Source organism: Palaemon carinicauda, chromosome 8, assembly GCF_036898095.1.
Source record: "Palaemon carinicauda isolate YSFRI2023 chromosome 8, ASM3689809v2, whole genome shotgun sequence".
In the NCBI taxonomy this organism is placed as follows: Eukaryota; Metazoa; Arthropoda; class Malacostraca; order Decapoda; family Palaemonidae; genus Palaemon; species Palaemon carinicauda.
Genome location: NC_090732.1, coordinates 139,069,992 through 139,092,729, shown reverse-complemented (window position 1 = coordinate 139,092,729; position 22,738 = coordinate 139,069,992). Strand labels below are relative to the sequence as shown.

Below are 22,738 nucleotides of genomic sequence, written 5' to 3'. Positions count from 1 at the left end.
AATTTCCTTATCTTTTCTTACCTTGAGCTTGTTGAATAAACAGGTAGTATGACTGTTGATTTAATTCTAGGGAAAATCAGCAATCTATAATAAATAGCTCTATCTTCTTTAGGTAAGATTTCTTCAAGCTTAAGTAAACTTTAAGAGCATTAGGAAAAAGAAAAATTGCATTCTTAATGTATTCATATGCTGGAACGTAAACACACTAAGGGAGGAAGTATATTAAAAAAAAAATTAACAAAAAAAAAAATAGTTTATTACAAAAATGAAAGAATAGAAAAGGTATACAAATACTTCAATAAGGAAATTTCTATTGTGAGAAAAAACTAGTATCCCTTTATACTCCAGCCTCACAATAACTAGATTAAAACATAATTTGACAAAAAGAAAATAAATAAATAAATTGTTTACCTGTTTGGACACTCCCATAGCCAAAAAAAAAAAAAAATGATCAGAAACAGGTTTCTCAAAAAGCCACACATTTAGTGAAAACATAAATCACACGGGTTCAGTAATGTTTATTATAACTAAAGTTGGCCTCAGGACGTATATGTGTGCAGCATAACATTGCCCTACTCCTCCTCCTACAAACTCACTGGGAGAATAAAGATTCTTCACAAGCATCATTTCATCACAGCCAGGCTAATTCACAATAATATTGTCTTGTCAAATTCCCTCACACTTGGGAATTTCTTTCAATATGAAAATTCAAATGCCTGCATAATGCTTTACATGGCACTCATAGACAATTGTACTTTTATTTTATTTGCTTGCATACTGAACAACACAAGACATTCCACAGAAGCTAACTTTTAAGTTTTGCATATTACAAATTACACTCATATAGACAAAGTACAGGTCTCTTGGTCGTACTTACTAGTGTTGTAATAACGTGCAACTTGAACTGTTTATTCTCTGATACAAGAATAGTATCAGCAGGTAAAAACTTTCAATCAGAAAAAATAGCACCCAACTATGGGGCTATTTTCTACCTCTTGTCAAGTGATATATCCTGTCGGGATCATTTATTCCACTGTGCCCTTCTTGGTCTGACACTGATGTTAAGGTAAGCCAAGCCAATGGCACCACATTAGACATGTAGGTGTGGGTATGTTCAGTAAATAACATTGGTTATTTTGATACATGCATCTTCTTAATGATGTATGTCGATTACTTTGTCTTTGATATCCTCACACTTATTCATGACAGTACCTCTCTGTTCATTTCATCAGATTTACCTTTGTTTACATCCAACAGCAACACATTAAATCCTTGTAAATATCAGAGGAACGAGGATCTCAGTATTCAGGTGACAGCTCTTCCTTATACTAGAGTTGATGTGTTGTTATAAATCTACCTAAACTTTAAAAGCCCTACTGGCTGTATGGACACGTCATCAGCCATCTGCTAAAAAAACAAAGAAATTTTGAGTGATAATGGACATGAGCTAACTAAATTCCTAAAACTAATCAATAGTAAAATAATACAATTGCAAATAAAATTTAAAAAAAAAATTGTATTTCTCCTAAACAGGCTTTCTTTTACAGCAATGTCTCAGATCTCTTCTCGCCGTTCTTGACAGGCGACAGCTCTCCGTTTGTCAACTTTACGTTTGCTTACTCACCGTACGCTAGCTCGTGTTTCTCAATAACCCAGGTCAAGATCGTCTTCTCTCCTCTCTCTTGGGCTTATGCTACTTTAGTAGCCTTCCCAAGTAGAGTTGAAGGAGCTGCTCCCGAGAATCTTTCTTCGAAGAGTGCTCTTCTGTAGACGACATAGATCATCTTCTTACCTCTCCCATTGGGCTTACGCTATTTCGGTAGGGCCCTCCCCCCCACGTACAGTTGAAGGAGTTTAACGCAGATTTCCTTCTGGGAATCTTACCCAGCACTCCATCAATGACTGAGGTAATGCACGAGGGTTACCCTTCACACTTGATACCCCTCTTGCCTTTTGGGTGCTTTGTTTCTCACAAACAGGGTTTCTTCGGTCTTTGGTTCCCGAAGTTTTCATCACCTCCGAACTTCGAAGAAACCGCAGTCATGTTTCCAGGTTTCTTCATCGAATCCTGTACGTTGGCGGACGTTCATCCCTCACTTCGTTCCTACTACAGAAGGAGGCAGATCCCTTGAATCTGTTCCTCCCCCTGCATCGGGAGGCACAACCCAACTGGGTTTCCCCACCCCCCACCCTGCATCCTCTCATTCTCAGAAGTTGAATTCATTGCTGTCTAAATGTGACAGCTATGGCAACTTAGTTGCTAGAATTCTGGTCAACCCTGGGATAGGTGACCCACTAGAACACCAGAGGTTGTTGTTATCTTGTGTACTCCCAGTCTCCGTCAGCCTATACTTTACGCCCTTAGACCTTCGTGTGAGCACCATCAGCCTCCATCTGCGAAATCCTTTCCTGAGGAACCATAGATGCCCAACCCTTCATGAGACTCGGTCTTGTTCTTGAACTCAGACAATGACTCTCTTCCGTAACTGGAACTCTCCCTTCTGCTGGTGTTGTTTGAAAAGATGATCTTTTCTCCTAGAGCGAGGTTTTTCCAATAAAGGTAAAACTCCTCCTACAAGCTCAAAATATGTAACTCATGTTTTTCACCAAGGACGGAGAATCCACATCCAATGCAAAAGATACTCTCTTGTCTCTTCCATCCCCCTTTAGGAAGCGCAAAGCGGTCTCTCTTTATCCTCGTGATCGGAACATCCGGTCTCATGGGAAGAAGCGGTTCGTCAAGATACTGCCAAACTTCTTTGGTCACTTCTTACAGATGGCTCCAGCTTAGCCTCTCCTCGTGGACCGAGTTTGATATTCAAACCCTGTTATACAAGAGGAAGGTTTGCGATCATACAAACAGTTAGCCCATGGCTTCCTGGACAGGATCGACCATTGGGACTAATACTCCTAGCTCCCCTTTTCGGGACATCCGTCTTCAGCCTTTGATGTCGAGGAATAGTTCTTCAGTTTAGCCAAGCACTGAGAATTGTCACAAGGGTTTTCTTAAATTTCTCAAAGATGAGGGCAACCTTCCTGCGGGAAAGAGGTAACCCCCCCCCCTTTGAGGGGAACTCGGTTTGAGCTTCGGCTCGTTTCACGTATAACATCCAATGTCAAACTTCAACTTGGGCTAGAACTCGGGGATGGGAAGCAGAGAGTACGGCCAAGAGGATTGCCTCTAGGTGCTGGAACTCTACCATTGTGGGGAGAATCACCAACTACGGGAGCAGATGTTGATCGTGTCTTTCCAGTCTGTGGAAAAGACTCTCCTGATAAGGAAGTTGTTAGATGAGAATCTCATCCAGAGAGTCAATCTCCTCAGTTCTTCCCCAAATTGATTTCTCCTTCAAGATGCATCAAAGGGGGATGGGGGCATGCTGTACCACTCAGCCTCTGGGCTGTGGTCAGAGCCCGAATGAAACCGCCTCTTAAACTTCCTCAGAGATGAGGGTAACCTTCTTGCGAGAAAGAGGTACCACTCCCTCCTCGAGGGGAACTCAGTTTGAGCTTCGGCTCATTTCATGTACCTTGCCCGATGTCGACCTTCAACTTGTGCTAGAACTTGGGGCTAGGTAACAGAGTGTACAGCCAAGAGGATCACCTCTAGGTGCTGGAACTCTCCCATCCGTTTTGGGGAGAATCACCAACTACCGCAGCAGATGTAGATTGTGTCTTTCCCCTCTGCGGAAAAGACTTCCTTCTCACTCTGGTCTCCCCTTAGAAGGATTCTTCCAGCGAAGAGAGGGATTCATTCCCTCCCCTGCCGAAGGAGTAGTTCCTCCACCAGGCAGTATGCAGCAATCTTCCTGATTGCGCAAAGGATCGCTGACAGCGGCAGCAAACAGTGGCCGCCTTCCCCAATTGCTAGAGAATCTTCCTTTTCCTGGTTGGTCTCCTCTTCAAGGGATTCCTAGCACGGGAATTGGGTTCACCTATTCTCCCCCCTTGCCCTTCAGAGCAGGCCTCATCCTCAGCAGTCTTGTCTCATTAGAAGACTCGTCTCTCCTACTGATGTAGATCCTGAAAGATCCTATGGGCATTGGATTCATCCATTCCCCACCTTTGATCTTCGGGAACAGGCCATCAGACTTCTCTCGCCAGCAAGACTTGTCCCATCAGCAAGATTCGTCTGGCCCAGCAGACTCTTCATGCCTAGTTGACTCATTTGCAACTCCCGACGGAGATCCGGAGAGAACCCCATCAGTGACTAACTCCCACATGTGAACATCTTTCACAAAGCAGTATCTTAGCTGCGATTTCACGCCTAGAGACTATCCAACTCCTCCTCCCCTCAGGGAGTCTCTCCCGCAACAGGTTGCAAAGAGAATTTCTGGATACCCAGATAGATCTTTGGCTTCTGCCAATCCATACTAAGTGGATTGTATGTTGGTACAATATCATAGAAGGGGTATCCCTCCCCTCAATACCACTATGCCAGCATTAGGACCTTCAGACTGGCATTGCCCTTGTATGGAGTTTTGAGCCGACGGACCATTAGTTAGAAAGGAGACCCTGGCCTTGATGACAGGTTTACCTGCTCATGTTGGCTTCTGCCAAGTGAGTCGGCGAACCCCATGAGACACCCTTAATGTCTCTTATTCACGACGATGGGTCAAGTAATGCTCAACCTAATTTCTAAACCTTCGGTCTGGAAGTCCTTTGCAACATCACCAGTGATCCAGATCAATGGTTACTATGCCCAAGAGAAACTGGAAGCCTTTCCTCGAGGAAACTACGAGAGCTCGCCCCGAGTGTAAACACTTCATCAGCACGGGGAAGGTCATGAGGATGATCACAAAGAACACCATCTATGAGGCATAGGTTCTACAAGCGGGCATGTGGAAGCATGAAACGACCTTCACCGCCCACTATCTGCAAGATGTAACCCACAGGAGACTTGATAAGTTCTCTATCTACCCTGTGGTGGCTGCACAACAACTGATTTAACTGAATAAGAATGACTGGCTCTTTCTTTTCTTCATCCCCTCCCCCCCCCTTTTCTTGACGAAATCAGCATCCAGGGTCCCCTGCATAGCTGACCTTAACTAACTGCAGGTAAACCATTGTTCCCTTGTGTAACCTGGTATTGTGTCATTACTGTTACGTCCCCCTACCCTGGCGAGGTAGTATTGGGAATGTCTTGGTGACCTTGAACAATTCCTTTGAATCGGAAGAACTCTTACCTTGACAGCCACATTGCTAATATCACAAACACACAGCTTTAGGGAGGTGTAGGATTTCCACCTACTATGTGCTAACACACAGGGGAATCTCCGGGTCAAAGCCAAAAAGCCAGATTGGCAGGAACGTCCACCCTCCTATTGGGCGAGTCAACCCCTATAAATAGCGTTTGTTTGTATTCCAGTTACTGAATAAATGACAAATTTGAATTTGGAAGTGATTTGTATTTTTCGTAACGATACAAAACTGTAGCTATTTATACAGATTTGCCTGCCAACCCAGTCCCCCTTAAAGTTCTACCTCCAAACAAAATGAGTTACTGTCACAGGTGTGTGAGTGAGAGGAGTAGCTAAGCCCCCCCCCCCCACTAACTAGCAGTATGGGTGGTTAATCCTTGCGAAAAGTTTAATGGCTCGTCTATACCCTATAAATAGCTAACGGCTTTGTAGAATGAATCTGTGAAACCAAGAGCACTGAATCAATGTGTGCACTGAAGTACTTTGTGAACAGAATTAGCTTTTCCTCATCAAAGAACTGCTTTGACGGACAGTCAAATGCAGAGAGAGATTGAAATAAATCAATGTTATTGCTGAATCTGCTGTCAAATTCAGCAGTGCACTTATGTATTACTGGCAAATACAAATCTGTCATTAAATGTTGCTTTAGATTGATGTTCTGAGAAGATGCCATTAGTCCCTGCTGCTTCCCAGTTGTACTTGTTGTGAAATACTTTTTAAGTCTGATATTTATTGTATTCTCTAGCTGCTAGCTATTTGCACAGTGGCACTTACCTCTGGTACATCAATTCTAAATTTTTAGCCAACTCTTGTGCTTCATCATACAACTTCTCATATTCTCTGTCAGTTCTCATATTAACCAAATTTTTTTGTTGTTGATGTGATTAGATCTACAGTCACAACAATGGGTATACCTTTTTCTTGAGGCTTCTCTGACAGACAATTTGTTTACATTAACAATTTATCTGCAACAAATAGAAAAACTACAAATCTCCAAGATAGAGAATTTAGTACTTCAAGAATAGCTTCATTTGTTCCAACAAAAAGTACTTACCTTAAACTACTTTCTTAGGAGTATCTGGGATCTCCTCCCATCCGACCAGAATTTTGTGTAGTTTACCCTACTCCCGTTTTCTATGTGGGGCATCTCTGGCGGAGTGATACTCGCCCAGAGACGACCCGGGATCAGAGAGCATGCTTGCTCAGGTCTCGCTCTCCAGTAAGTTTCTGGTCGCGTCGGCGTTAACACCCCGACGCTCTCTTTTAACCCAGTGTGACCCTTTGTGTCCCCGATCCCTTTGTGTCTCACATGGTCCCCATGTGGTCCCTTTGTGTGTGTCCCTATCCTTTCCCTCTTGTGTTCCTGTGTCTCGTGGTGTATTACTCGTGCGTTATGGAGCATCCCTGTCGTTGCCCTGGGCTTGTAGCCGGGAAATCGTGTGGCGCTTTCCTCTTTAAGCCCGAAGTTGACCCGCACTCCTTGTGTTCATCGTTTAGGGGCATTGTGTGTTTCCCTACAGCCACGTGTCCGGAGTGCGAATCCTGGAATGAAGTGCAGTGGCTGTGGTACGGCACTAAGAAGAAGAAGGCCTCTCGTCGGTCCCCTAGGAAGTCCAGCGTCTCTTCTCCCCTTGCTTCGCCCGGCGTTCCGTCGGACAGAGTCTCTCTGCCGTCTTCCCCTACTCAGAGTAGGGGTCGAGGTAAGTCTGTTGCATGGAAGCGGCCTGTGGCCCTTCCCCAGGAGTCTGAATTACCGGACAGTGGGATTATGTCTTCGGTCCAGGCAAGTGGGGGGACTGAGGGGGGGCAGGTGTGTATCCGGAGGACGGAGCCCTGGTGAAAGCAGGTCCCGTCTCTTCGGACGATCCGATGTGGGAAAAACGGTAACTGTTCTCTCTAATTCCTAGTACTTGCTGTCCCAGCTCCTTTTGTAATTTAACAAAAAGCTCATGTCTTGAGTTGCCAATTGAAACATAGTTATACAAAGTCTGCATGGTTGAAAAGAAATCTGCAAGGTCATCAAGGTTCTTCACACAATCTATGGGGGACTAGATTGAGCCAATAAGCATAGAAGTGTATGTAGATAGCATGGGGAACTTTCTCTGCTACACGAGCCTGAACTCCTGATGCCCATCCACTCATAATGCTTGCCCCATCATAGCACTCTGCTATGCAATTTGACAGTTGTAATCCTAGCTCATTTAACTTCTTCAGAATAAAATTTGCAAGGGATTAGGCCTCTAGACTTTGCATGTGATAGGTACCACAACATCTAGATTATTTCGCCATCAAAGAACTTTATTATTATGCTTAATTGCTCTTTTCTTGACTGATCTCTTGTTTCATCTACTAATATTGAAAAATTCTTTTCCTTCTTTATTTGTGCAGATACATTTTTGTGAACTTTACTGCCAAACACATGTATTAAGTTATTTTGATACTCTGGGGATGTGTAGTGGCCATACCTTACATCCATCTTTATAAGCAAAATTTCATTTGTGTCTGCTAACATATCGAGCGTCTCATAGAAGTTTCCTCTATTTTCTGGAGTTTTACTTTCATCATGGACTGGAAGACTAAACCTTGCCTACCCTGTAAATCTGTGACACGCAGCAAACACTTCACATGTTCTCTGTTTACCTCTACCTATTTTGACCTGCTGGCATAAATTTCATCTTTGATTTTTTTTTTTTTTTTTGCTGCTGTAAAATTCAACCAACTAGTCAGCATTTGCATGTCTTTCAATTTTAGTAAGTTTGAGGAATCCTTCTATTTTCTAAGTCTCACTTCAATAAATGTTTGGTTAAACCAGGAGTCTTGCATCTTTAAAAGTCAACTTATTATTGTTCACTAGTTTTCGTCACAAATAATTATATAACTAAGTGCGATGTTAAAGTGATGACTCATTTGAATTTTAATTGGAAAAATGGAAAACCAGCTGTTGTTACTTCTTGGGGTTTTTGCGAGGGGCAGGTTGAGTCTTGGGGAGGGCAATTCCCCCCCCCCCCCCCCCCCCCCCCATGACACCCCCTGACCAGAACGTCCGTCATCAATAGCATCTTGGCATCAGATCAGAGTATCAATATTGTGGCCAATGAATGCCTAAAGCTTGCCTAAAACTTGTCTCATTCGGTCATATGTAGGGAAGAGACCATAATTGAATATATCTACCAGACTATATTTGGTTGAGAGAAATATATATTAGTATGTTATGGTTGAACTCACTGCAAATTGAATTGCAAATAGTAAAGCTTATCATCTTATCATAGTCCACTGTCATTTTTATCTTTGGAATGTACATGGGAAAATTGTCTACCTCACTGGCCTCTGTCTAACAATCTATGCTACATGGCAAAAAAAATGGTTCAGATTTTGTTCCTCTTTCATTCCTCAGGCATGCAACTGGCAGGGGAAGAGTCTGGTTTAGACAAAAGCTTAAGACATCAAGAGCACTACCAAGAGCTTAGCCTTTCACAAGAACCTGTCAGTTTTACAGCTACTGAGGGCAGGGTTCTAGAAGCCTCCAAACATCTTCACTTTTTAATTAATGGGTGCTTTCCACAGGTAATTGGATCTTGTCGTGATTATCAAACTGTGCAGCTTTTGCAGCTCTCTCTTTGGACTGACAAGCAATTTTTTGAGATGTAAGGTTGGCATAAACTTGGGATAAAAGGTAAAATAACTGGCTCATTTTCTTCTTCCCCTCCCCATTTGGCCTATTTTGGGAAGCAGCCAGGCTGAATACAAATTGGATCAGATAGGATTGAGGTATGTTATACCCCTTCCTATGGACTCATTTTGTTAAGCGGCAGCCAACCATATTCCTGTTAACTCGAGAAGAGGTTAGATGAAAAAAACTAACCCCCCCTATATAACCTACCTTCCCACCCCTTTGTTTCTTAAGAAAGACAACAGTTTTTATAGCCTAATACAAAATTTGTACTAGCTTCTATATCCCTTATGATGCTGATTATAAGGTTGCTGGAGTTACAGTATTGTTACTGGACCAAGAAAATGACATTTCAATGAATATTGCCCAATGATCTTGAAGTGAAAGTTCACAGATAGTGATACTATCTTAAATACACCCAAATTTTTTCACATTTTGGCAGTTCAAAGTATGGCTATGGGTAAGTTTTAAGTAGACATTTCTACCAAAATTCAAACTATATATACTTGAGTCCTTCTTATCAGATAAAAATGATGTGCTGTGAGTATTTTATACTGGTTAGTGGTACCAAACTCTCACCTATCATTTACTAATCACCTTGAATGTTAATCTACATAAAGGACTCAGCTTGTATAGTTAGGAAAGATTCAAATTATCATTTAAAATTTGCCATATTTTAATTTTTAAAGTTAAAAAAATACAATTCTTGTTTAGTACTGCACTGTATCTTTTATATTTTTTGAAGGCTGGCTAATTTCATATTGAATGCTTTATATTCTTCTTATCCTGAAAAGTATGAAGAGGAAGAGACTGGAGAAACTCAAACTGAAGCTAGCATGTCTTCTGGAACTGGAGGAAGAAAAAGATTGTTTTCTAAGGAATTGCGATGCATGATGTATGGTTTTGGAGATGATCAAAATCCATACACAGAAAGTGTAGACCTCTTAGAAGATCTTGTATTAGAATTTATAACACAAATGGTAAGTTGATAATCAAATTACGATTTCTCTTAGGTGGGTATGATTTTATTTTTCAATTCAGAAATGATCTCCTAGCATATGAAGAATTAAGAAATTTAAATAAACACCTGACTTTGATTCTGATAGTACATAAGTTAAAGTCTTAGAATATCATGACTGAGATTCAATATTAAAGATCATAAATTCTTTTGCTGAGAAAAATCGTAGACCTCTTCTGACTTGTTATAGACAAAATTAAATTAAAGTACATTATTTTATCCATTAAACTAGTGTGGATACAATACTCAAGTATTTTGCATAGAAGCTACATGCCAAATTTCCTTATTGTTTATCTAATCTTTTCCTCAGACACAGCGTGCAATGGAGGTGGGTAGATCAGGTCGAGTTCAAGTTGAGGATGTTCTCTACTTAGTGCGGAAAGACAAGAGGAAGTATGCTCGAGTTCACGACCTTCTTAATATGAATGAAGAGTTGAAGAAAGCAAGGAAAGCCTTTGATGAAGTTAAATATGCTGGGTTATGAATCCTGGTGTACTTTTCCATGCCTATTGGCAGTTCAACAGCATTGTGTCCGACGAAGGATTATGTGTTTTAGAAGCAGAAGTACAGTGACTTTTCTTCAAGACAAAATGCTTTACTGTTTAAATTTACTATATACATTCTGCAATTCAGAAATTTTTGTAAATGTTGGTATACTGATGATGAAGTGCAGTATTTTTATTCTTAAGTAATAACAAAGTATGTCACAGAAATACCAAAAGAATCTGCATTCTACATTTTTTTTTTTTGTATTATTCAATGGTGTAACCAAACCTCATCAAAGACTGTTTCTAAAAATATTTGGTAGTCAAGATATTAACCTAACAGGTCATGGGATGTTTTAAAAGTGCAAGGTTATTTTACTTGGACTTTGTATTTACTAAATGAAGTTTGATGTTTGTGAATATAGAGATTAATTTACTAGGTTGAACGTAAAAATGGATGCAAGTAGGGTTCAGTTTGAAGGTCTTTTCTGCTTATTGTAGAAAGGTGTAGAATATTGCTTGAGTTCGTGACCTTAATATGATTAAAAACAACCATGAATGCCTTAGAATTAGATGATGAATAATATGCTGGGTTGTTCCTTTTGTCAAACCAAGCATATTATATTTATAACTGCTGGATAGGATAGATTAAGGAATAGGGTCAATAAAATCACCTAAAGTCCTAGTACTGTTGGGGCAAATTTCTGGGAAAAGCCAGAAACTGACAATGACAAATTATTGAGGTTCTGGCAGCCACCACACAGTAACCACTGGTGGTATGGGTCTGTCAATGCACGGAGTCTTCATTTTGATTTTGCTTGGGATTTGTGGGATGGATGCAGCGGGAAGTAAAATCTAAAAGAATGGTTTGTACAGCTATGCAAAATACAAATTACTCTTAATTTTTGTGATTTGTTTCTACGGTAATACAACTCTTTGTCATTAAAAGGGAAAAATTCCCACTCGCCTGATTGGCTGTCTAGCAACCAAAGTTCATGGTTCTCAGGCCAGTAAAGAAAGCAGAGCAAAGGATCCTTGCACCACATAATCCAGGGTTGAATGACTTACTGCGTCATGGGCCAGGAGTTTTACATACAAGAACCTATCTTCAGTGGGAACAATGTTTCTGTGAAGGACTAATATAAGTATTGGGTATGCCTTAATTGTCACACTCCCCCTCGTAAGGAGTGTGGGGACTCTACACTTGTATACTATATCGGTAAAATAACTGTTCATCACTAGCGTGCTTGCCTGAATCAATGTCTTTTCCAGCTCCGTAACATTCCACTGTTTGATCCCAAGAGAGGAAAGAAAGCTAAACAGTCTGAGTTTTAAACTTTAGACTTACAATGCAACCACTATTTTAGACACGATTCTGCTTGTCCTGATAGGAGCAAAGCTCGGTACACCACTTGCCGGGCAGCTACCATAGGGCCTATGGAAAATGTGTCCAGGGACCTGTGTGCACAATCCTGAAGATAGTGTGTTGTGAAGATTGTTTGTGTCTTCCGTACACCTTGGGCTACTGAATGTTTCTGTGCTCCCTTACTAACAAACCTTAAATTATTTATTGTGGATTGTCTTTCGGCAAAGCTGGGAGGTAGCCATTAGACTAAAATTGGTAAGGGTCAACACTGCCTAACCACCAGAGTGAGTAGGCAGCGGGTGGCTGAGGGATATCCAGCCACCTATATATATACTTCCAGATATGAGTTATGTCACTTCTTTTTTTTTGGCTTGTAGAGAGCGGATATCTCGTCTCTCTCCTCCAAAGGCTGCCATTGGACTTTGTAATTTTTTCTTTCTCTTTCCAGGTGTGCTTGATGCCCTCATGCGGATGTGTCCTGGGTGCGAAGGTGCTGCGTGTGGTACCTATGTGTCTTCAGTGGATACCGACCCACACTCATTGTGTCCAACATGTAGAGAGCATTGCTGCAAGCAGGGTTCACCCTTTAACAAGTGGAGGGAGTGCTCTGCCTCCCAATGGGAGAAGTTTGGACGGCGTAGAAAGGCGACAGCGAAGCACAATCTCTCTCTATCACGGGGGAAGAAAGCTCTTTTTTCTTCTTCTCGCACACCCAAACCTCTTTCTACAGCTCCTTCTCGCTCGCTTTCCTCCGGGGGACGTTCGAGCCGGAGCGCAGACTGAATAGCTCCTCAGCAACCACGAGGGTATGGGGGGGAGGGGTTAGTTGCCTTCCCTAGAGGAGCAACTTCACCTCCAGCTGCCGGGGAGCCACTCTCTCTTGCAGTGCAGATGTGTTGCAGGCGTGGCTGTCCTTGGCGGTTTCTGCTCCCCCTACGAAGGAAGCTTTACTTCTCCTTCAGTGCGGTGCTAGGAAGGATCCATCTCCAGAGCCATCAACGTCTTACACTCTTGAGGTCTTTGAAGTCCACCTGTTGCAGGTCTCCAGACTTTTACAGTCAACTCCCTCTTGTGAAAAAGGCGTTTGTTCCGTAACCGAAATACAAACCACGCTATTTACATAGGGTATTACTTTCGGCGTAGCTGAAATGACAAGCCATTACATTTTCACGAGGGTTAAACTACCCCCGCGCTAGTTAGCACGGGGGTAGGGGAGGGGTAGCTAGCTACCCCTCCCCCCCACACACTGGTGAGCTGCCTCACTTCACTTTTGGCTCGGACGATGAGCAGACGTCTCTGTCCCGTCCTCGCATGGCAGTCATTAATGTTTTGTCTTTACTTAATTACTTACTTTTCTTATACTTAATATATATGTAAACATTCTTATGTTTATGTATATATTTGAATATAGAAATACAGTAAGTTTCCTTTTCAGTGTTTGTGCTGTGTGTGTGTGTAGGAAGTCCACTCAATTGTACGACAACATCTCCGTGTGGTCCCAACCATGGATGTCGGCAAGTTCAGACACTTCCATCCTTGGAAAGACCTTGTTTTGAGCCCAAGGACGGGGAACTGACAGCTGAAAGGTGGAGAAAGTCGAATCATGATTCGCTCCTCCAAAGGCGCTTACATCCAGACCCTACAAGCCTCCAGCGCCTCAACAACAGCAGCCTCGTCAGCCTAGGACATCGGAACCGGCCCCGGCAGCTAAGACAAGGTGTCTAAACAGCAGCCCCCTCCTGTCAGAGACAAGAAGGGCGGGAAGTCCTCCTGGGGAGGCAATAATCCTAGAGGGAGCGGCCGAGGCCGCAAACGCTAGGATTGGCAACCCCCCTGCATGGTCCCCAGTGGGGGGATGCCTAAGGTTGGGCGTTCAGGTGGCAGCAACTCTGGGCCGATTCCTGCACGATCTCCGTGATCAGCCAAGGATATCGCGTCCCGTTCTTTACATCTCTACCTCCACTGACAGCGAATCCAGTGTCGCTGAGCTCCTATGCCATGGGATCGGCAAAGGGGCTAGCCCTTCGGGCAGAAGTCGAGACCATGCTCTAGAAGGATGCTCTCCAAAAGGTCATTGACGGCTCCCCCCCCCCCCCAGCTTCTTCAGTCGACTCTTTCTTGTAACTTGTAAGAAAGCATCTAGAGGCTGGAGATCTGTCATCGACCTCTCAGCCCTGAACAAGTTTGTCGAACAAACTTCATTCAGCGTGGAACAGCAGAGTCGATCAGGCTTGTAGTGACACCACAAGACTTCATGTGCAAACTGGATCTGAAGGACAGGTACTTCCAGATCCCAATCCATCCGTCTTCCAGGAAGTACTTGAAATTCAGCCTAGACAAGATATACCAGTTCAAGGTGCTGTTTTTCGATCTCTCCAAAGCACCGCAGGTGTTCACCAGAATGTTCACCCTGATATCTTCATGGCCACACAGGAGCGGCATCCGTCTCCTTCGTTTTCTGGATGACTGGCTAACCCAGGCAGTCTCGGAAGCGACCCTTCTTCGACACCGAGACAAGCTTCTGGGACTTTGCCAAGATCTAAGGATCATGGTAATTCTCGAGAAGTCTTCTCTACTTCCATCTCAACAACTGGGATATCTAGGCATGATATTAGACTCCAATCTCCAAGCCTTCCCATCAGATGACAGGATAGCAAGGCTGAGGAGAGTCGCAGAACTTTCCTCAGACGAGGAGAGCTTCCAGCCCAATCTTGGTTATGCCTCCTAGGTCACCTTTCCTCCTTGACCAGGCTAGTTCCAAACGGCCGCCTCAGGATGAGATTCCTGCATTGGCGGGCCAAGTCCCGGTGGAATCAAGACAATGATTCCCCGGACATTCTGGTCCCTTTGGGACCTGCGGAACGAATGGACCTGCATTGGTAGTTGACCTACGGAAACTTTTGCAAGGGAATGAATCTTCTCGTCCTTCCCCCGCATTTGATGCTGTTCTCGGACTCGTCAAACAAGGGGGGGAGAATGTTCTGAATCAGGCCTATGGTCAGAACCAGAAGGGTACCTCCACATCAATCTGCTAGGAATGAAGGCCGTATTCTGGCCCTTCAACACTCCCAACAGACCCTGGCGAGTCACTCCGTGAACGACAACTCCACGGTAGTGGCTTTTTTCAACAAGCAGCGAGGTACCTTTTCATAACAGCTTTCTCATCTTGCAGTAGAGATACTGAGATGAACCGAAGTCCACTCAATACCCTATCGGGTCGCTTCATTCCGGGCAAAGGAATGTGTTCTCCGACAGTCTGAGCAGGGCCTCACAGATAGAGAGTACCGAGTGGTCTTCAGCCCCCCCTGGTGGCCAACAAGTCCTGACCTAGTGGACCTGTTTGCGACAGCCTTGAATTTCAAGCTGCCACTGTACTACTCCCCAGTCCCAGACCCCAAGGCACTCTGGCAAGATGCCTTCCTACAACGGTGGGACAACATCGACGTCTACGTCTTCCCACCGTTCTGTCTGTTGAGAAGGGGGCTCAACAAGACCAGACTATTGGTCAACCTGTCGATGACTCTGATAGCTCCGCTGCGGCATCATGCAGAGTGGTTCCCGAACTTCTGCATCTCCGGACGGAACTCCTGAGAGAGCTTCCCCCACGACACGAGCTACTCAAACAACCACACTGCAACATCTACCACAAGCCGTAGCATCGCTTCGGCTTCACGCCTGGAGACCATCCAGCATCTCCTCACAGAGAGAGGCGTTCCGCAACAAGTTGCGGAGCGGATGTCTCGACATCTGCGAAGTCATCCGCGGGGGTCTACCAGGCGAAGTGAAGAGTCTTCTGTGGGTGGTGTCGTGGGAGAGGTACCTCTCCCCTTGATGCCACTATTCCAGCAATAGGAGTTATTGTATATCGGCGGGAGGAAATGCGCCTTTCGCTCTCGGTGGTGGAAGCCTATCGCTCAGCCTTAAGCCTTGCCTTCAGGCTGAAAGGAATAGACATTTCCTCCTCGCTGGATCTTTCTTTGCTCATACGAAACTACAAACTTACCTGCCTCCAATCGGAAGTGAAACCTCCTCAATGGAACATGGTTCGGGCTCTTAACAGATCTCCTTGCGAACCATTACGCCAGACTTCTGATCGTCACCTGTCTTGGAAGACAGTACTCCTGCTTGCTCTGGCCTCGGCCAAGCGTGTCAGCGAACGTCATGGTCTCTCGTACGACGTCACCCATTCAAGAGGATAGGTGGAGGTAACATTCAGGTTCGTCCCTGAGTTGGTTACTAGATTCAAAATCTTGGAGTCCCGGACCTTCGGTTCGACTCCTTCAGGATTTCGAGTCTCCGTTCTATAACAGATGACCCAGACCTTCTCCTACTATGCCCAGTAAGGAGTCGGAGGGGTTATCTTAATGATCAGCTGCAGTTCGTCCTCACGTGCAAGCCCTGTTTGGGAGCACGGAGGACGGAGAGGAGGGTCATCAAAAATGCATTTTCAGCCTGGAGTCAAAGGCTCATCCACCACGCCCTGAATCCAGACCCTCCTCCGTCACGTCGCCTTAGAGCACACGATGTCAGAGGCATCGCAACGTCCCTGGACTTCAAGAGGAACTACTCTGTGACGCAGGTGCTACAAGCTGGAGTCTGGAAGCGTCAAACGACCTTCACAGCCCACTACCTGCAGGACGTGACCCACAGGAGCCTCGATACGTTTTCTATCGGCCCTGTGGTGGCTACACAACAGCTGGTCAAACCTTAGGCTCCTTAATGGACAGGTAGCAGAAGGTTGAGGGCACTGTTACCCGGTTTTAGACTGCATGAATGAAAGAAGTATGTCTGGCCCTTACTTCTTTCTTCATCCTCCCCTCTCTTGGGGAAAGCAGCATCCTGGGTTCTCTGCATAGCTGACCTCAAACCTCTGCAAGTAGACCATGCTTCCTTGTGTTCCTAGTATTAAGTTAATACTGTCGCATCCCCCATACCCTGACGAGGTGGTATTGGGAACGTCCTAGCCTAGAATTCCAGCTAAAGGACTTCAGGTCGACTTCCTAGGACGAGTCACACTTCTTCCCTCCACACACAAGCTTATGTAGGCCGCACGTTTCTTGCGTAGCAAGAAACTTGCAAGGTGCAGGGACTCTTTTTCTCGAGTGCTGCTCACTCAGATTCTGAGTCCCCGGGTAAGCCAAAGCCAGTAAGGCTGGGGACTTTCCACCCTACCTAAGGGTAAGTCACCCTATGTAAATAGCGTGGTTTGTATTTCGGTTACGGAACAAATGACAAATTCGGAGATGATTTGTATTTTTCCTAACCATACAAACCTTAGCTATTTACACATATTTGCCCACCAGCCCTGTCCCCCAAGACAAGTCCTACCTCTAAGTGAAGTGAGGCAGCTCACTAGTGTGTGGGGGGGAGGGGTAGCTAGCTACCCCTCCCCTACCCCCGTGCTAACCCTTGGTAAAATCTAATGGCTCGTCATTTCAGCTACGCCGAAAGTAATACCCTATGTAAATAGCTAAGGTTTGTATGGTTAGGAAAAATACAAATTATCTCCGAATTTGTCATTTGTTCCGTAACCGAAATACAAACCACGCTATTTACATAGGGTGACCAGTCATCGATCTATCTCCCCTGAACAAGTTTGTCCAAAACACTCCGTTCAGGGTGGAAACAGCAGACACGGTCATCCAGGCAGTTCGACCAAGGGATTTCATGTGCACAGTGAATCTCAAGGATGCTTACTTCCAGATCCCAATCCATCTATCTTCTAGGAAGTATCTCGGATTCATACACGAGGACAAGATATACCAGTTCATGGTTCTCTGTTTCGGTCTTGCGACAGCATCTCAGGTCTTTACCAGGGTGTTCGCTCTAGTGTCGTCTTGGGCTCACAAAAACGGCATTCGTCTTCTCAGATATCTCGATGATTGGCTGGTTCTAGCAAACTTGGAGGTAACCCCTCTTCATTACCAAGACAGGCTTCTAGAATTTTGTCAGGATCTGGAGATCTTGTTAAATCTTGAGAAGTTATCACTGCATCCCTCTCAGAGACTGGTATACCTCGGTATGATCATAGACACCGTCCAACAGAAATTCTTCCCATCAGACGAAAGAGTTCACAGGCTGAGAGAAGTGGCATCACCCTTCCTCAGATCTGAAGATCTATGTCTGCTAGGTCACCTAACCTCTCTCCTACATCTAGTTCCAAATAGCCGCCTCAGGATCAGATCCCTGCAGTGGTAGCTGAAGACCGTGTGGAACCAACACTGAGATCCGCCGGACACACTAGTTCCAATCACTCGGGAACAGATATACGATCTACTTGGTGGATGGCAGACGTAAACCTTTGCAGAGGTCAATATCTTCTCGTCCCTCCTCTGGACTTGATGCTCTATGCAGACGAATCAAAAGAGATGGGGGCCCCACTTGCTGCATCACACGATGTCCGGCCTTTGGTCAGAGTCTAAAAGGTACCAACATATAAACCTTTTAGAGATGCGAGCAGCATACCTAGCTCTTCATCAGTTCCATCAGTTGCTGGCAGGTCACTCCGGGATGTTGACGAGCGACAACACCACAGTAGTGGCTTAAACAAACAAAAAAGGCAGTACCTTTTTGCAGCCTGTATGCCTTCTTGCAGTAGAGATTCTCAGATGGTCAGAAGAACATTCGGTATCCCTATCGGCTTTTTTCATTCCAGGCAAGAGGAATGTGCTCGCAGACAATCTGATCAGAACAACTCAGCTAGTGGGGTCTGAATGATTTTTGAATCCTCTGATAGCCAACAACAGAACCTTTGGAATCTCTAAGAGGGAGATCGAGGAAGCCAGTGTGTGTTTCCTCTGTGCTCCCAGCTGAATAAGTTGCATGAATCCTTCCTTTGTTGGAGGACCAGCAAACCCTACGGAAGGCCACAGCTGAAGCAAGTCATCAAGGGAGAAGGACTCCCCTGAAGTGGTGGGCAGCGCCGCTTCGCTAGGGGGAGGCTGCGGAATCCTCGGGTCCTAAGGGTTGCCCAAGCGTCAAAGAGTAACCGTTTCTACTTGATCATTTCCTCGGAGAGACCGAATGAGCAGAAGCTTTGGCAGAGATCGAGAAGACAAAGAAGGAAGTCAAGGTTTCTTTGCCTTCAAGGATGACTTCGAAGGAGACTAATCCCTCCTAGACTAATTTTTTCGTTGTCTACAAAATCTGGGAGTATGACTATTCCCGACATTCTGCGCAGGTACCCTCCTGCACAACTGCATTCTCTGTAGGCCGAGCACAGGGAGTGACAAGTTTGCATGCCGACCTAAAAACAGCAACACTCACACTGAAAAAAAGAGAGAAAGCAAAAAAATTAGTCTAAGGCCAGTCAGTCAAAAGGTTAAGCAATAAAGAGAGACTACGTCCACTCTCCACTAAGCCAAGAGCATAAGTGATGAGGAAGCACAGGTGTGCGTGCGAGTAGGGTAGCTCTGGTACTATCCGCCCAACCCCCCTTTCTTACTCGCTAAATGTCTTATAGCTAGTCCTCCAGCTTTGCCGAAAGTATATTCCCTAATTAAGATGGAAAAGATTTGTATTTAGTGATGGAACAAATGACTTTAAGGGCATTTGTTTTTTTATAAATGTTACTATGAGCAGCATTTTAAAAAATTTGTCAACCTCTCTATTTTCCTACATGCAAACCTGGACAGGGATCCAGTAAAACTTACGTAAAAAAAGAAAAAAAATTCTAACATGAGGAAAACCACACCTAAGCAATGCAGGATTAGAAATTATAAAAATTATAAAATATAATTTATAATATTTTTAAATATATATTACAGTAATACAGTACATGGAGTATATACAGTATATACTGTAGGTTTACAAAGTAGAAATAATAAAAAATCATAACAAATACTTTCCATACATAAAGGAGAGTGACTTACTTGACAATTCTAACAATGTCATCCAAAGAATTTTTTTTCAACAAATATAAGGACCTTTAAAGAACTGTAGTTATACCAAAAAACTTTTTCTGTAAAATAGGTTACTGTATAATGAACTTCACATAAACTTTTCAAGTCTTCTGCATTCTAATGTCATAATGCTGACCACATTCTTGTACATATTTTTACTAATGAAAATACAGATAAAAGTAGAAATGCATCATATAATTGTTATCCATATATCAAGTTTTCATTACCAATATGAGTTTAGAAAATTCATTACACTGTCAAATACTGAACTGTACTTTACATTGAAAGTGCTTTTTGACACAAAGTAAATATATTGTTTTCCTAAGTCAATACAAGATATAACCAAATCCTTTTAACAGTAATTAAATACTTTATATGCAGTATTATTTGGGTTGTACAAAGTCAGCAACTAACAAGAAAAAATGTAGTGTTCCCCTTCAGCCACCAGATCATAAGCAAAATCCTAAACTTTTCAGAATGACTAAGACCTAAACTTCTTGAAAAGGTAATGCAAATGCTCTTTTTTCCCACCTTTCCTTTTCTCACCATATACAGAATCATCTGCGCCAGACATGGAACTCATATTACCAACACGTCGATGAGAACTACCACCTTTTTCTATCAACACTCCTTCCTCATACATATCTGACTCTGAAGCTGCAAGAATCAACTCTAGAAGATGAACCTGACCTTCTCTAGTACCATAATGGAGCTGTTCCTCATTCATTCCCACTAACTGCTTTGGTGTTATAACACGATATGCATAACCTTGATTGATAAGAAAACTTTGTCTTTTCCTAGAGTATCCCATTTCCCTGGTGTCTTGAGACAGAAGGGCATAGAAAAAGGCATTGTAATTCTCGGCAACTGCACCTTTCTTAGCTCGAAGAATACGACCCAGTCTCTGGGCTTCTTGACGCCGAGAACCACCTTGTGAGGAAATCTCTATCAGAACATTTGCTTCTGGAATATCAAATGATGTATCAGCCACTCTACTGAAGAATATAGTGTTCACTTTTGGATTCAATTTGAAATTCTGAATGATAGTCATTCTCTCTTTTTGATTTGTCTTGCCACAAATATACATTTTTTGCATTGTTTTAGCATAGTGCACCAGTGCATACACTTCATCAATAAACACAATAATTTTGTCATTTCTGTTTTCATGATATTTGATCAAAAACTCACAAGTTCTAAATTTATTGGGATTCATACCACACAAAAGCTTGATTTTCTGATCAGAAACCTTACCATTTAAATATTCACGGTAAAATTCTGGTGTCATAGGACACCATACTTCTGCACACTGAACCTTAGCAATGTATCCATCTTTCTGAAGTTCTAACCAATTTGCCTCATATAATTTTGGCCCTATGAGAAAATTGAGATCTGCAATTTTGTCATCTTCACGTACAAGAGTTGCAGTTAAGCCCAATTTACAGTGAGACTGAACAATAGTGAGTACCCTCCTAAACATCTTTGCAGGAATGGTATGTACTTCATCCAACACCATAATTCCCCACTCTTGTTCTTTCAACCAGTTCATGGTCTGTTCAGCTTCATAAGCTCGCTTTTGGTTATGAGATATCATAGCATATGTAGTAATTAAAATTCCAGCATTGAATGGCTTGTCTTTGGCATCAGATGTAAATCTGCATATCATATCATCAGTTGCAGTTGACCACATCTTAAACTGTTGCTTCCACTGTTCCACAGACACTCCTGAATTACATAAAACTAAAGCCTTTTTGTTGACTGTGCAACAAGCAGTAACACCTACTAAACTCTTTCCTGCACCACAGGGAAGTACAATGATTCCTGATCTTGCTCTACCATTTCCAAACATTTTCCTCAGGCTTTTCTCCTGATAAGGGCGTAACACTGCAGATGGCTTTAAATCTATTTTTATGGACTCATTGACTGTGTCATTCTTGAAATCATACTCGGCAAGCAGGGGATAGTCTAAGCCAATACAAGTTTTCTGTAGATTTTCAATTTTATCTTGATTTACTTCAAATGAGACTGTATGAGATGCTCTTTCTTCGTCCTCATCATCATCTGCCTTGTCCAATTTCTCATAAAGGTCATTTATGTCTTCTGGTACTACAGTTGTTCCCTCTTTACTATCTTTATTTGCATCTTCTTCTTCAGGATTATCTCCTCCTCCCCCAGCCATTTGAGCTTGATGGCTTGTAAACATAATTGCTTGGGATTTTTGTTTTTCCGAACTGAAGACACCATCATCTGGCCTTAGCATGCACTCCTGTATGGCTGCATGCTTCACTAGTTTTTGAATAACTTCGGGGAAGTCGCTTTCCACATAGTATCGATTCTTTTTAAGAACGAGTTTTACTTTTCCATATGACAGTGTGCAACTTTGGATAAAGTCACAAATACCTGGTGGTAATGAAGTCTTGCACAACCTTCTGAGATATTCAATGATATCATGTGTTTGCATGCCAACACTAACGGCAGCATATAATGAGTAAGCAGTAAGCTTATACTCATGAATAAATTCTGGACGACAGACTGGTTCTGCAATCGTGATGAGAAAATCCTTCGCATGCTGGTATACTGGAGAATAGCTCTCTAAGAATATGTGACCATTTGGAGCTACCCATAAGGGTCTTGAAGTGTAATCATCTCTCAGCTCTAGTTGTGAACGGAAGTCAAATGCTCCATACTGATCTTTAGGTGTTGACTGCACTCCTTTCTCCTGAAAGAATCCATGTGAGGATAATTCATGGAACAGTGAAGATGGAAACTCAATTTTATACTTTTTATGATACAAATCATGGACTGTACAGTACTTTGATAAAGAAACAAAAAGAAAAATCACAAAAGGGCCTGAATATTAATTTATGAAAACTCTTCACTTCAAAACTGTAATCGGTTAAAAACAATATCCAAAGATCTGCAAGTAAAATAACATGCAAAGGTGTTATGTCTGAAAAGTCTTATCAGTCAATAAGTATAACATGAGCAATATGATTATAAATAAATTCAAAAATAATTTCTATATTAATTAAAAGCAAACTCTTTACCTCACACGGGCTAAAAACCCATACTGGAAACAAGAGATAAGTGTATACGATGC

General features: G+C 43.1%; 2 protein-coding genes across 4 annotated transcripts in view; one reads left to right on the top strand and one right to left on the bottom strand.

Moving 5' to 3' along the window:
• LOC137645980 (transcription initiation factor TFIID subunit 13-like) overlaps nucleotides 1–10,628 on the top strand; it is a 30,388-nt gene extending 19,760 nt beyond the window's left edge. For both annotated transcript variants that reach the window (XM_068379085.1, XM_068379084.1), the window contains exons 3-4: nucleotides 9,666–9,851; nucleotides 10,200–10,628. In XM_068379085.1, the coding sequence (XP_068235186.1) occupies nucleotides 9,666–9,851; nucleotides 10,200–10,373 (360 nt within the window). In that variant the 3' untranslated portion in view covers nucleotides 10,374–10,628. The remainder of the gene's footprint in view (nucleotides 1–9,665; nucleotides 9,852–10,199) is intronic.
• An 8,836-nt stretch (nucleotides 10,629–19,464) lies between these two features.
• Nucleotides 19,465–22,738, bottom strand: part of hay (ATP-dependent DNA helicase hay) — a 37,194-nt gene continuing 33,920 nt past the window's right edge. For both annotated transcript variants that reach the window (XM_068379081.1, XM_068379082.1), the window contains exon 3: nucleotides 19,465–22,357. In XM_068379081.1, the coding sequence (XP_068235182.1) occupies nucleotides 20,123–22,357 (2,235 nt within the window). In that variant the 3' untranslated portion in view covers nucleotides 19,465–20,122. The remainder of the gene's footprint in view (nucleotides 22,358–22,738) is intronic.